The 14,707-nt window shown below is 37.3% G+C and overlaps 2 protein-coding genes across 2 annotated transcripts in view; both read right to left on the bottom strand.

The window, feature by feature from the left end:
• Nucleotides 1-14,707, bottom strand: part of OPN3 (opsin 3) — a 59,176-nt gene that overhangs the window by 44,144 nt on the left and 325 nt on the right. The window contains 1 exon segment of the mRNA XM_027122479.1: nucleotides 14,295-14,565. Within this exon segment, the coding sequence (XP_026978280.1) occupies nucleotides 14,295-14,565 (271 nt within the window).
• Nucleotides 5,139-14,409, bottom strand: CHML (CHM like Rab escort protein). The gene is made up of 2 exons (XM_027122461.1): nucleotides 14,295-14,409; nucleotides 5,139-10,356 (listed from the first exon to the last, which is right to left on the bottom strand). Exon 2 carries the CDS (start codon nucleotides 10,018-10,020, stop codon nucleotides 8,065-8,067), a length of 1,956 nt encoding a protein of 651 aa, XP_026978262.1. The 5' UTR covers nucleotides 10,021-10,356; nucleotides 14,295-14,409; the 3' UTR covers nucleotides 5,139-8,064.

Here is a 14,707-nt window from a genome sequence, read left to right as displayed (position 1 = left end):
ATAAAGGAGTGGGGAGGTGTTATGTAAGGAAGCAGCAGACAGCAGTTTCTACCAACAGTGACCCTGTTGAAGAAGCACTGAGGGAGTCAGAAGATGTTGAGGAAGAAAGGTAAAAGTGCGGAGCACAAAAGAAAGCAGATTCATTATAAATATTCATAACTTTTACTCTAATGCAGCTTCTCCAACTTGGCACTATGGACATTTTGGGCTGGATAATTCCTTCTTGTGGGGAGGCTGTCTTGCGCATCATAGGATGTTTAGCAGAACTCCTGCCCTCTACCCACTAGATGCCAGCAGCAGCCCATTCCCAGTTTTAACAACCAAAAATGTCTCCAGACATCGTCAAATGTCCCCTGAAGGGCAAAATCACCCTGGTTTGAGAACCACTGCCTTGATGGGAGAAAAATCGGTAAAATGATTAGATGAAACATTTCATAGATTTAAATGTTCCTTTTAAGTAGTTTCATTCACTCACATAGGTTTATCCTAAAACTAATTACCTGTACTAATAATACAAAGACCCAGCACTATAATTTTGATACATTTTCCCAGATTGCTCTTCTGTACTCTGTTCGTCGGTTGGAACCTAGAAGGAAGAAAAAGGGTGCTGGAAACTGCTAGTTCGTCTGCCATTTAGCAAATCTTTTTCTGGATGCCTATGAAGTGCAAGACACTGTAGGGAATACAGAGGTACAGCACACACAGACTTTGTTTTAAAGGAGATTACAATCTCATGAAAAACTATTTCCAGTGCAGTTCTCATCTTTTGCTTTTTCCTTTTAGTAAACACCTGGTTGGTATTTATGTTTCAACAACAGAGGGCACTACAAATAATGTTATATGCAGTCATAAAATGGAACTGTTAAAGGAACAGAAGGACATACAGCTCATTTCTCTTTAATAATTCACTTAAATCATTTAGGAACTGTTAATTGCCTAAAAACAAGATTCCCTGCTCTTCCTCAGCAGTCCATTCCCCCAAATTTCTTCTTTATAATGGGCAATAAGAATACTGAAATTGGTATAAAAACTTTAACTATAAATTACACATATAAATGAAATTAACTTATCATGAAGTAAAATTATCTTACCCATATGGATTCATAATATTTCTGTTATTTTTAAATATGAGGTGAATAAATGAACAAATAAAAGTCTCAAACAGGAACTGGGTGCTCAAGGGCTTTAATTATATGACCTATAATCAAAACAGTTGGCCTTAATCCTACTGCACTGGTATCCCCTAGGATTCTCTTTTCTTTAAAACTTATAAAATGCCTAAATATGTTTTCCTTCTGATTGAACTACAAAAAGGTATTTATCTTCCTACTACACTTTGTCAACCCTGCACCTCCGAATCCAAAGTCATTCCTTTTCCTCTGATGATGTCTATACCTTTATTCATGCTGTTCAGAGTGTATTAAGGGTTAAATATATATTTAGCAACAAGCAAATGTCAAAATTATAGGATATCAACAGGAATAAAAATACTGTATTATAGAAATGAAGCTCTTGACATAAAAACCAGGAGAACGTTTGATTTCAGGTGTGAGCAATTTGCACAATTCTAGTCAGCCCACTTGAACTATACAAATTTTAATTTATAGGATGATTTATTTATTGAAAAAAAAGTACTCTCAAATTCTAGAAGCAACCACTTTTAAAATAGTGATTTATGTGCTGTGCACTCTTACATGCAATAAATAATCATCTTGAGATGAAGGTAAGGCAGAAGTTACATTTTAATTCTAATTAATGAATCTGAATACTTACTAGGAGAGAGTCCAGGCAAATCACTTAATTTCTCCAAGTCTTATCTGTAAAATGGATATAAATACCTGCCCTTTCTTACCTTATGTAGTTGTCTTGAGGTTCATATAAAAAAAATGTAGTTGTCAGGAGAAAAAATCCTACAAATGCTGTAGCAGAACTGCTGTCAAAATATTCATGTTAGAGTCAAATTCTTTCAGTTGAATCACTCAGCATCTTTGTTCATGGCTTACATACAGCTGGAGGTATTGTGTCCCCTGCTTTAGAAATGTGAATATATTTGGTTGTTGGTTAAAAGGGTAAGAACTATACTGGAAACAATGCCTCTTTATGAGAGTAAAAATACTGAAATAAAAATGTATAAATCTTCAAAGAGGAAGCAACTACCTCAACGCAATAAAAGCATGACTTCTATCTGTCCTGCCAAGACAAAGGTAGGTGAACCTAATCTAATCCTAATTAGAATTTTTTGTTTTGAATCTTTATGATCTGCTTCTCTCATTTTGATTTCTTTATACTTCTATTCTCTGAGCTCTCAACGCTTTGGGCTTCTGGGACCCAATCTCTTGTACCTTCTCTTCACTCCTTCCCACAGGCAAGACAGAAAGCTTCTGATTGTCAGAAACTTCTTAATTAACGGAATGTTAGCTGAAATAGATTTCAGAAAGTATTAACTGATCTACCGTTTAACTTTTATTAAGCTACTTGTTTGCAACTGCATAATAAAAGGTCTTGGTATTCCTTTAAAGGAATGTCATGCACCACAAATCAGATTTCTCTTTTTTCTTTTCTTTGTTTTGGTGCGGAGGGAGTGCAGGTGAAAGGAGGTGGTTATGATGGGGAGTATGATGGATAGAAAACACCTTCAGTTCCCATAAAGATAAAACAAAACATACATCCTCTAGAGGATCTGTCATTTATATTTCTAATCCCTAGAATAATTCAAATTCATAACCCACATTTGATGTTCAACTGATGTTTGTTGAATTAAATCACCTTGATTTGGATGTCTCAGACTAACAAGAAAGGGTCTGCCAGCATCCTCAGTCCCCTGAGATCTGTCCTTAACACCAGTCTCCCTGAAAGCACTCCTCAGACCCAGGCTTGGCCACTTCTACCAATCCAAACCCAACCTTCATTTCCCTGGCCTCCAAGACTCCAAAATGAAGTATGTTCTTGGATTAGGGGCCATACTTTAGTATATAATGTCTTCATGCTGATGTCCTGGAATGCATTAGTATCATTTCTATTATTTCTACCTCTGGCTCTGAGATTCCCATTTAAAAAATTATCTATCTATCTATCTACCTAGCATCACAATATACCTTATTTCTTAATGTTGGGCAACTGAGAAAGATGCAAAATCCATCTTGACCAAGAATTCCTTCCCACCAAGAGTTGGAAAACTTTCTGTCCATGTTTTTGGAGATTATCTTTTGACACTAACACTTATATTTTTTAATTTAAAGGAGAAATTTAGAAGTTTAGAAATCAATAATTTTCTCACCAATTCAGTAAACCATTTTACCAATTAATCTTTTATTTTTTATTTCACACATCAGTATTTTATAGAAAAAAGAACCTCTTAATGTTAAACTAATTACAATGTTCTCTTCGGATTCTTTCCAATGTACAGATCTAAATTTTTACACAATCAGTAAATACAATAATTTATGTTTTAGCACTTTCGAGTCTCATTTAAACATTTTCCCATATGGTTTTACATATATCAACACTATTTAATGGCTATATAACAGTCTATGATAGCAATAGCAATACGTGAAAATTTACTTATCCAGTTCCCAATTACTGGGCTTTTTTTAAAACTCAAATGAATGCAATCACTAGAAATATCTTTATACAAATAGACTTTTTTTTCTTTTAAAATATTTTCCTGGGCATATGCTACTCAGAGTGAGTTAGAGCTATCAAAAGACAGATTGGTTATAGAGTTCTTATATTCTTCTAAATAGTTCTTAAAAAAAACTACATTAATATAATAATGCTACTGGTATGAGTATACATGCAATTAAAATTTTTTTTCTAATATAATTGCATGAACTAAGTCAAAGTTGCTCTAGTTTGCATTTTTAATATTAGTAAATCTGAATACCATTTTATTTCTATCTTCTTGTTTCAACTCAATTCTTTCATAAACTTGCCTAGTAAAGAGCACAAAGTCCTATGGATTTGCACTTACCTTTTAAAAAATATTGAGTACTTTATCCTTGTGTAATGCAAGTGGCTTATACCCCATTTCTTGTCTTCTTCCTATTTAGTATACATTTTTCATTTTTCTTAGTTGATCTCATCTACCTTGTCACTATTTTTCTTTGCCATAAAGTTTCCTTTGCAAAATTATTGGGATGAGAATTGTAGTCTTTTTATTTTTACCTTTATACTGAAGATCTTAATCTGGAACAAACTGTTATGTGTGAAGTGGATCTAATTTCTTTTTTTATACTTACATCCAGCTAATCTTTCCACAAGCAGTTATTATATATTTCTTTCCAATTGGTTTATTAGTCTTAAACTTTCTACTCAATACCATAGTGTATTTAGAAAAGATGCTTAACAGCATGTTTTAACGATCTGAAGTGCAAAACTCCCTTTTTTCCCAAGTTAAAAAGACATATCCTTGCTTATTTTCCTAAATTATTTATCACAATTCTGTCAAATTATATAAAGCATCCAGTTGGAACGTTAAGTGGAAGTGTAGTATATCTACATACTAACTTCACCCTATTGCCAGTCCTTTGGACATAATTTCTTTTACATTAATTTAATCCTCATAATAATTCTGCAAAGCATTATTTCTATTTTATAGATGGTGAAATGGAAAGTAGGCATGATTTTCCCAAGATTACACAACTTGTAAGTAGTAAAGTGAGGACTCTAATTTTGGTTTTCAGATTTCCTATTTACTTCCTTTTCATTATACTAGGATGCAGTTCCTGTAACCTGCTTCTATATAAGCATCTTTCTTACCTCAATATAGTTGTATAACTTTCTTTAAATGGCTTGTATATGTTAATACCCAAACACGTTAAGTTGTAGTTTGTCACTGTTTGAATCTAGAAATAAGATTAAATTTATTTATTTATTTATTTATTTATTTATTTATTTATTTATTTATTGCGGTACGCGGGCCTCTCACTGTCGTGGCCTTTCCCGCTGCGGTGCACAGGCTCCAGACGCGCAGGCCCAGCATCCATGGCTCACAGGCCCAGCCGCTCCGCGGCACGTGGGATCCTCCCAGACCGGGGCACGAACCCGCGTCCCCTACATCGGCAGGCGCACTCCTAACCACTGCTCCACCAGGGAAGCCCAAGAAATAAGAATAATTTTAAAGTTATACATCCTGCAACTTCCTGAATTAGTCTTTTATTGTCAGCATGTTTATGATACTACAGGTTTCACCAGTTTAAAAGTCATGTCAATAGAAAATATTTGTGCTTTCTTTCCTTATCTTTCTCATTTATGAATGCTTATTAATGATTTATTACAATGACAAGCTTTTTCAACCATATATAAATAAAAGTAGTGCCAAGATTATTTAATTTCTGCTTGAGAAATGTTTCCTATATGTTTTCCTAATAGGAATGATGTTAATTCTTGGTTTTTAGTAATTATCACAATGAGAAACCAAAAAAATCATTACCAGAGATAATTAAATAAAAAATGATGAATTTTATTAATATTTTTAAAGTTACCTGTAGTTAGTACTTTGCATTTTTACTATTTTGTTCTGTTGATATTGATTTAATGGTTATTCTGTTGAACACCAACCTTATAATCCTGAGTCACAGTAAATAATTATTTTTATGTTGTGTATCATTTGCTAATATTCTGCATTTGTTCAGAATGAGACCCTTTTCAAAATGTTTGACTCCTAGCATTGAGGTAATATTAACCTCAAACTGCAAATATTATATCATCTTTTGATACACAGGTATTATTTATATTTTCAACATTTGAAAAAGTTCACCAATAAGCCCATAAGGGTAAAATTCCAACTTGTCAGAAAATTATACGAGGTTATAATATCCTCTAATTTTTAAAATGCTTTTTATTGGTAATAACTTTTTTCATTTCCAATTTATTTGCATTCAAGTAGGAAACCAATATATTCATTTTCTTAGTTTTTAAAACCCTTATTTTATCTAATCTAACATTTTCCTGTTTCCATTATCTTTGGTTCTATCATTTTTTGCAGTTTCTCGTTGCCCTTCTCAAATTCTTATGAATAAAAATATTCATGATACAGAAATTAAAATTTTTCAATAGGTCTGGATTACCTTCACCTCCATTTCACTTAACATCTTAAATTCTTTTACATTTTAATAACTAATTTTTAGGTCTATTTCAGTTGTTTTGATAAGTTTAAGCCTTAGAATCCACCCAATAATAGATCTGCTAGATTCAAAACATATTAATACCAATTAATGACTTTACTTCAGTAGGCTGAAAATTACTTAAATCTTTCTTGTTTCATTTTCCTCACATATAGAAGATCAACAGACTATTCAAAGCATATTTTGGCCTAGTAACATTACTTTTTATAACACAATAATCAAAAGATACATTAAAAAGTATGATTTTGTTAAACCTTTAGACAAATTCTGCTTCAATGAGATCCATAGCTCTTAGCCATATTTATTTTTAATTAATCTTTATTTTCATATTTTTCTGACTCAATAAACCAAGAGATGTCTGTCTACTTTGATTAACTAGCAATGCTAGACTGGTTTTCATGAGCATCTTTTCCTTCTCCTACAGTACCTACACTCTTCTAACAGTTAACATCAGTTGAAAGATTTTGAAATCATGAAAGCCTGGATTCCAATGTTGGCTCTTCCACAAACCAGACTCAGAGAGAATTATTGTCTTTATTTTCTCTTTGAAAATGTATTCAATAATATCTGCCTCACAGGGTTGTTGAGAAACTGTAATTAGAGAGCACAGTAAGTGCCTAGCACATAGCAAATGCTCTGTTCCAGGACAAAAACTGTATTAAAAGGGCTTCCTATATCCTTTCCTATCCCTTCCTAAATCCTTCCTATAGGATTATCATTCTCTGTCTGAGGAATGGAAACAGTGACCTAAAGAGAAGGAAGTTTATTTCTTCTGACAGCTCCACAAGCTTCTGCTGCTAGAGTATAACCAGTTTTATGACTTCTGGTAGTTCTGGAAAAAAATGTTTTCTATCCTCTAGATAACAGCTAAGAGGCAGGAGTTGATTACGAAGGCATTTACCTCATTATTTGTGGGGTGGGACACAACCAAAGGGACATGGTAACCCTCCTTTGATTCACTCCTATCAATTGTAGTGTTACTAATTAAAGTGGTGGAGTCAACAAGATGGTATGCTTCACTTTCACTGAGAAACCTTGGGAAATCTATTTACAGATGGATTTTAAAAACCATCTGTAATCCCAGGTTAAAAATGCTTCACTCAGTTTCTCCTTAGCAATTTCAGAACAAGCATTCTGTAATATCTTTTCCTGGAGCAATTTATTTTTTCTTTAGCCTGAGTTACTTAGAAGTTCTTTTCTTTTAGGTGCCAGAGTAGTGCTCTTCAGAAATTTTCTGAAATATTAAACCAGAACTAATCTTTTCCCCTAGATTTTCTTTGGACTGAACCTCCCAAGAATGAGCTCTTCAACTACTAAATGAACTCTGACTCTTTTTGCAATGTATAAGACTGTGGTGGCATCACTGCCTCATCGGTTACAAGGCTCAAGTAGGAGAATTAAACTGCAAGATGTATTGTAGGCATCACCTTCACAAATAAAGGATCATACTTAATATATTATCTTTATATTATAAAGAAAAGACCCACATAATTTCCTCTGTGTGTGTTTCACTATTCAGAGGTGGTAGCAACTGTAATAGCTACAAAAGTAATTAAAATATTCCTTAGATGTTATTGTTCTGTAGACAATAATAAAATCTGAAGATCAGCAGATACAATACCATCTTCCTTTAAGCACCATGGCTAATATGGAACCCTCACATATATACCCAGTACTAAAATAAAGCTAACCCTGTTTAAGATTCTGGCTCATGAAACCCATTCTGAAACAAAAAGAAGTCCAATAACTAATAAATCAATTATTGATAGGTTAACAAATACATCCAATAACTGAAAGTCACAAAGAGAATTATAGACAACATCTGCATGCCATTCATCAAATAACCATTTCTAATTACTCATATAGGAAACTGTCCTTTAAATGAGAATATTCTGATACTGGATGAAGGCCCAAAGTAGCATTTCCAGTTTGCTTTTTTCTAATTTTGAAGGTGCTTCTCTGAGCTTTCTAGGTTTTTGCTTCCCTCAGAGGATTCTAGTTGGGCTATTATTATAGTATTGGCTCCAAGAGGCTCTGGTTGCTTATCATCACCATCAAAGAAAACGTCTTCAGGATTTGGAGGTGGGGGGCAGAATTCTTCACTTGGAAAGATCTCCTTGAAGAGTGTTTCAGCTTGCTTGACTGCGTGTTCATTTCCTAGTCCACAGTCAGGCCCAGTGCAGACATAAACATTGGAAGGTAAGCCATTATATGAGCTTCTGCTGACTCCTGAGGAATCTCTCATGTTAAAATAAAGAGCCCACAAGAGTCTTGGCTTTGCAAGTTCTTCCTTGTCTATTTCTGTTTCAGCATATGGGGTGAATAATTTCTTCACCACTGATTCTAAGTCTTCTCTTGCTGTTTTGGAAGATGAACAGGTCAGATGTACCAGACAGGTGTCTTTCATGCACGTCATGGTTGAAGAACACAATTCAGTGACTCGAACAGCACATGCTCCTGGTTCCACTGGAGGTACTATCAAAATGGAAATCTGCTGATCTGAATCTGTCTTTAGTATAGACTGATCCGTAATGAGCACTGCCCTGGATATCTGTTCGTACTGCACATTTGAGCATGTTTCCTCAGAAAGGTAACTATCCTCCACAATGAAATATTTAGCATTTATTCTTTGACCAAGGTGATCTATAATTGCTTTACATCTTCCAGATTCTTTGTCAACTACAAGGCATTGTACTTTATGGCGAAGACAATATATTCCACCAAAAACTGCACACATCCTGCAGAAACACTGGGGTATTTCTCCTTGGCCGTACAAGGGAAATAAAAAGGGAGTGTTGCCAAACTTTCCAAGACACTGAAGAAAGTTTTTTGTTGCTTTAAGGCCTTCTATTGTTGTGCAAGATGACTCTGACATCATTGCAATTGAGTGTAGTACAAAATGTTGGAGGCTGGGGGTTAATTTTTTGGTTTTTAAGTACTCTGAAAATGAGCATTGCGTGAAAGCTTGGTATTCATCAGGATGTTGTTCGTAGTCTAAACAAAATGTAAGAAATTTCATTAGCATCCTCTTTTCAACCATAGTGAGCTCTTTGCTATTAAAGACATCTGCTCTGGAGCAAGGCACCTGCTCTACTTTTCCTTCTCGAAATGCAAGAATCCTAGTGACATTTTTAAATTCTGCATAACGACTAACATTTGATTTGATTAAAAGATCAATTAACAGTCCTTGGGAATAAAGCAGCTTTGATACCAAATCAATATTAAACCTCCTGCCTTCTTCAACTATTTGAGAGTAAGTAATCCTGTTTCTCTTTGGTGGATCACTGTTCTCTTCCAATATAGGTTTGATTTCGTCTTTAGCACCATCTGAAACTCTGTGTTTATAAGTTTTATATCCACAATATTCTTCCTTCACCAAGGTTTCTGCTATATCAGTTACTTCTCCATTGTTTTCTGGAGTCCCTTTTGCAGGCACTTCATTGCTAGAAACATATAACGAGTGCATTTCTTCAGACAAGCATGCAGAATCCAGAGGTTTAATGAGGGTACTAGATGCTACCCAGGAAGGATTTTTCTTCAGATCATCAGTCTCTTCAATATTGCCATCCATATCCTGACTGGCATAACAAAAAACTTCTGTGTGTTGAATGGTTTCATCCTTCTTGCGAAGAGTGATGCCTTCTTCTGTTTCATGGATCATGTCTTGCCATGCAGCAGTACTTTCTTCCCCAATGTCACTGTTTTGCTGATATTCCTTTAACCAGGAGAGCAATCCTGAAAAGCTGAAACTAGCCCAGTTTCCTCCATAGTAACTTCTTGAATCAAGATGCAGAACCCTCTGACCACTTCTGGAACATGCAGCTGCAAGAATGGATTCAGGCAAACCTGTCCCTATTACAACCACATCAAACTCTGTTGGGAGCCTGTTGTCCATCCTGGGAGGTAAAGTGTCTGGTGACAACTTCTAATGAAGGAAATGTGTATGAACATAGGCTGAGGGCTCAGATAAGGTGTGAATATGCTGTAATAAACTCTCTCCTTGTGATATTCCAGATCATCCCAGACGTACTGAAGTTGCAGGTCCTAGGTGTTTAACTGCTACCCTTTTTTAGTATTTTTTTCTTATAGGTCAGTAGCATAAAAACATGATAAAGTACATCTAATCATATCTGAGAATACTAGAATGAGTGTGTCGTGTTCACTTCTGCATTTCATCTTAGCAGTGAATGTCAAAATGTATCACATGTGCATTTGTGACTGGAACTCTTCTCTGAAAGAAGAAAATTCAAGAAAGAATACAATTGTAAACAATATTAAGAGAAAAGTAATTTCATGCAACAGCAATTACAATCCAATGGAACCCAACTTATTTTTAGGACATAAGCCTCTACTAAAGCAAGTCATTAAATGCTTTCTCACATCTTTTCTAATTTCCTGAAAATGAACAAAAGATACAGACTCCTCCAAATCATGTAATTCAACAATGAAGAATGGATAAAATAACATCCCACAAAAATAAAGAAGAATTAACATAATACAATTCTATAATTTTTGCTTTTAAATATCTGAATAAATGATATACAACTGTGAGATTAAATTGCAAGTAACATGTGGCTCCACTGTGTTTATGGAAACAGACTATATACAATGTACACACTGTCATGATTATGCATACTTCTGTGGCAATACAGTCTGTGCATGCTTCTAGGACAGATGAATAGAAGATTTTTCCATGTCCCACCTACCACTTGAATCTTATGGGAGCAGCATGAGACTATTTCAACTGAATTAGCTATTCAGATTATTAAAAAAGGATTAATTCAATAATACAACTAGCATTTTAAAATATTTAGGTATATGAAAGAATTGGTCTACTGAAGGGAAAATATTTTTATAAGAAATCCTTATATGAATGTACATACGCACAGGTGTGTTTTTTAGGTGTAAGTTAAAAAGGAAAAGTCCTGGGTCCATATGTTAAAATATCTTAACATAAAATAACACCTATTTCTAAAACCCAAGTCAACATAGGGTGACTTGCATTTTGCGAGACTCTAGCTCTGAGACCCTGAATCTCTGTCTTCCAAGATAAAGGGCTGTCCAAACACCCTCTGCCAAGGTTAACATGTTTTTTGTTGTTCTTGTTTTTGAAGGGGTAGGAGGTGGTAGTGAAGAAAGTCTCTCCTGTCCAGCATCATCCTGATTATACTCCATGTGCAGAACACCTGTGTGGTGGTAGGTATGGCCAGCGGTGCAACAGCCAAAGGGTTGAAAGGCATACTCACCTGGAAGTCTTTAGGCTAAAGCATTACACACACATGCTAGGTGGCCTTTCTGTCATTCATCACTGCACAGTAAGAGTGAGTTTCTTGAGCTCTAATTTTTCCTACCACTATACTTACTGATCAGTGCATATTGGGTCCGCCTAGGCTAAGATGACTAATTATCCTAGACATCTGTAAAACAAGCTGTTCAATTGGAACTTAGATTAAATTGACTAATTCACTGAACTGACTGCTCAGTTTGAGATGGCAATCTTAATAGTCCTGTCTAGTCAAAGCCTCTGCCTCAAGAATATCAGGGATTCACTTGCTTTCAACATTCCCTCAGAAACAAGAAACTGAGCACAGAATGAAGTGGCTGCCAGGCCTACTCACATAAGTATGTGAGTATGTTTGAGTTACTTATTCTGCTTTCTTCCAGCAGGGTGTGCAGAGGAAGACAGAACCCATGAGGGTATGTGAAGAAGTGTAACCATAGTATGTACGTATTCTCAGTTTAGAAGCGGATACAGCTGAGGGCTGGGAGTAAGGGAGAGGATATAAGCTGTAAGTGCTAAAACCAGGCACCTTCTAACCTATAGGTATCAAAGGAGTCCTCGTAATACAAAGCAGGACAGGACAACCTTAACACATTTAGCTCAACTACCCTGCAAAAAAGATGAGAAAACTGATGGCTGGAGAAATTAAGTGACTGGGAAAGTCCACATGATGGGTAGCCACAGGATCAAGAGTGGGACCCACTCTCACACCATCAGACCAGTGGTCTTTCCACTTGATGAGGCAGCCTCTCCAGAAGCCTCTGGAGCAAGCAGCCACTTTTGGTATTTTAAAATGTTCTGCCCCTTCAGTATACTCCATGGTTGGTTAGTTCTTCCTCAGGGATAACAATGAGGGAAGCATCCTCCCTCTTTTCATCTTTAACTCTTACCTAGAAGCACAGTCTTTTGAATTTACCCCAGGCAAAGAAATTCTTAATCTTTCCTAAGAATTTTTTCAGCTCCACCATAACCCACTATTGACTTGTCTCCCAGGGCTTAAACAAGACTCAGAACCTCTTGCCCCAGAGTTTCCACCTCTAACTTAAAAACAGGTTAAAGTCATTGTTGAAAGCACTAAAGAAATGCCCAGAGAAAGAGCAGTAGTCAGGCAAAATACTGTGTGGTGAACATTTCTAGCAGTCTTAGAAAATCCCTTCTGATTGGGGTGAGACCTAAGCAGGGATGATGAGGGAGGAAAAAGGATGGAAGAGACAAGGAGACACAGCAGGGTGGGGCCACAAGATAGAAGGGATGAGGAAGAAGGGGAATGCTGGTACTAATAAAAAAACTCAATATACCCCTGTTTTCAAATTCCCAGGCACCGAGTCAGGATAGAAGCTGAATTTCCCAGCACAGAAAAAACACTTTTTAAAGATAAGAACTTTAATGTCTGTGACCCAATTTCTGCTACTGATGACACTTTAGGGCTTGGCTTGAATTGCCCTCTTTAAAGCTTAGCCCTGCCTGAAACATTGCCTGTTAGTATTTTAAAATAATACAAAGAGTGTAATCTATAGTGTGATCTATATCACCACCTTCACACACCTACAAACCCCTCCCAAGTTTCAAATCTTTGTATAAATGAAGTTCTCAGATAAGGGGTTATTGGGGAAGGGGTAGGTAATATTAGAACATTAGAATCATTGAGACAACCAAATAAATAAAATTATGATCTCTATTGCATTTTCTTGTTTCCCTCAAAATATAAAAAAAGAATCATAACAAATATAATATTTAGATTTGTCACCACATAGAAGGTTGGTGAATAAGAAAATACTTTTGATAACACTACAAAGATTTTATTCTCATAAACCTGCCAAGATAAAGGCAGTAATAAATTATCAATGGATTTCAGGATTCTTTTTTTTTAAAAGGAAATTTAAGACCTGAGAAATATACATTTCTATTTCAAATCTTTGTACAAATGAATTCTGGAGCACACACAAAAGGATACTTTCCTAATCTTAGAAAAATCACATCTTCAATGACACACTGGGTGGTTCATCCTTCAAAATGTCAAGTCTCAGTGAGACTTAAATCTTCCATATGGGTTAAGAGTATTGTATTCACAATCAAGTTCTACTTTAATGAAATCTACTGGCTGCACAGCTAAATTATTTGTTCATCTGAGTTGGGATTCTCTGGGCCATCTGCAAACTCACCTTAGATTTTGGTGTGCTGGAAACTATAAGGAGGAAATTATAGTAAAAATAGCTAATAGGGCACATGCCAATTTGCATTCTGAGGACCTGAATAAAACGATCTCACTTCCTAGGAAGCAGTCAAAGGTTTACAACTGCTAATGGGCAAATTTTTCAAAGAATTTACACATTACTACTACGTTAGGTTTCCACCTCTCACTTTAGAGAAGTAATATAGGAATTAGATCTTTCCTCATCACCCTCTCCAATTTTCACAAATCAAACACTTTCTTCCTTGAATCTCTTAACTCCACAGCCCCTCATTTCTTTCCTCAAAGTGTAAAAGCCATTGTCTCGTGCCCTGTTGAATTAAATTAGGAGATGAAAGCAGAGAAGCGAGATGAGCTGCACAGCGGCCAGAAAGGGGTATGGAGGAGGTGGGCACAGGGGACATGGGGCTGCAGACAGGCTGGGGTTTGGGTTGGCGTGAGGCCTGGTGAGCACAGGGAGGGAGGGAGATCAGGGAGTGCTGGAGAAGAGGTCGGCGGGGAAGATGCAGAGGTGGGGGGAAGCGGGTGAGATCAGGGGGAAGGCGAGGTCACAAGGGAGGAGGTGAGATCAGAAAAATAGAGGTAGGGGGAGGTGAAGTCAGGGGAGCACCGCCGCGACGTTGGGGTCCAGGAGCGGGAGGGGGCGGGGCCGGGGGCAGGAGGCCGCAGGAGCGGGAGGTCTACCCCGGCCACTCACCCCACAGGCTGTTGCTGAAGCCGTCCCACACGCAGTTCGTGGCGCCCCCCACCACGCCGCCCCTCGGGCGGAACGCGAAAGCTAGCGCGGCCCGGAGGACGGAGGGTAGCAGGTTGCCGAGGCCGACGCGAAGCAGGAAGAGGCGGGCGGGGCTGCGGAGTCGCGGGAACTTGAGGTAGAGGACGAGCACCAGCAGGCTGCTGCCGACGCCCAGCAGTCCCACGGAGCCGAGCAGAAGCACCAGGAGCTCGTAGGCGCCCTGGCTGACAGGCTACGTAAGCCTCGGCTGCCCAGGCCACAGCCCCTCGCCGCCCTCCCAGCCAGCTCAGCCGCCGCCGCAGTGCCTTGCCGCGTGCAAGCCGGGCGCCGGCGCGCTAGGTTCTGGGTGGGGCGCAGGGCGCTCTGAGGTATCC

This window comes from Aethalodelphis obliquidens, unplaced genomic scaffold, assembly GCF_003676395.1.
Source record: "Aethalodelphis obliquidens isolate GAN/ISIS:26980383/991018 unplaced genomic scaffold, ASM367639v1 scaffold24, whole genome shotgun sequence".
Taxonomy (NCBI): domain Eukaryota; kingdom Metazoa; phylum Chordata; class Mammalia; order Artiodactyla; family Delphinidae; genus Aethalodelphis; species Aethalodelphis obliquidens.
This window is presented reverse-complemented; position numbering and strand designations above follow the sequence as displayed.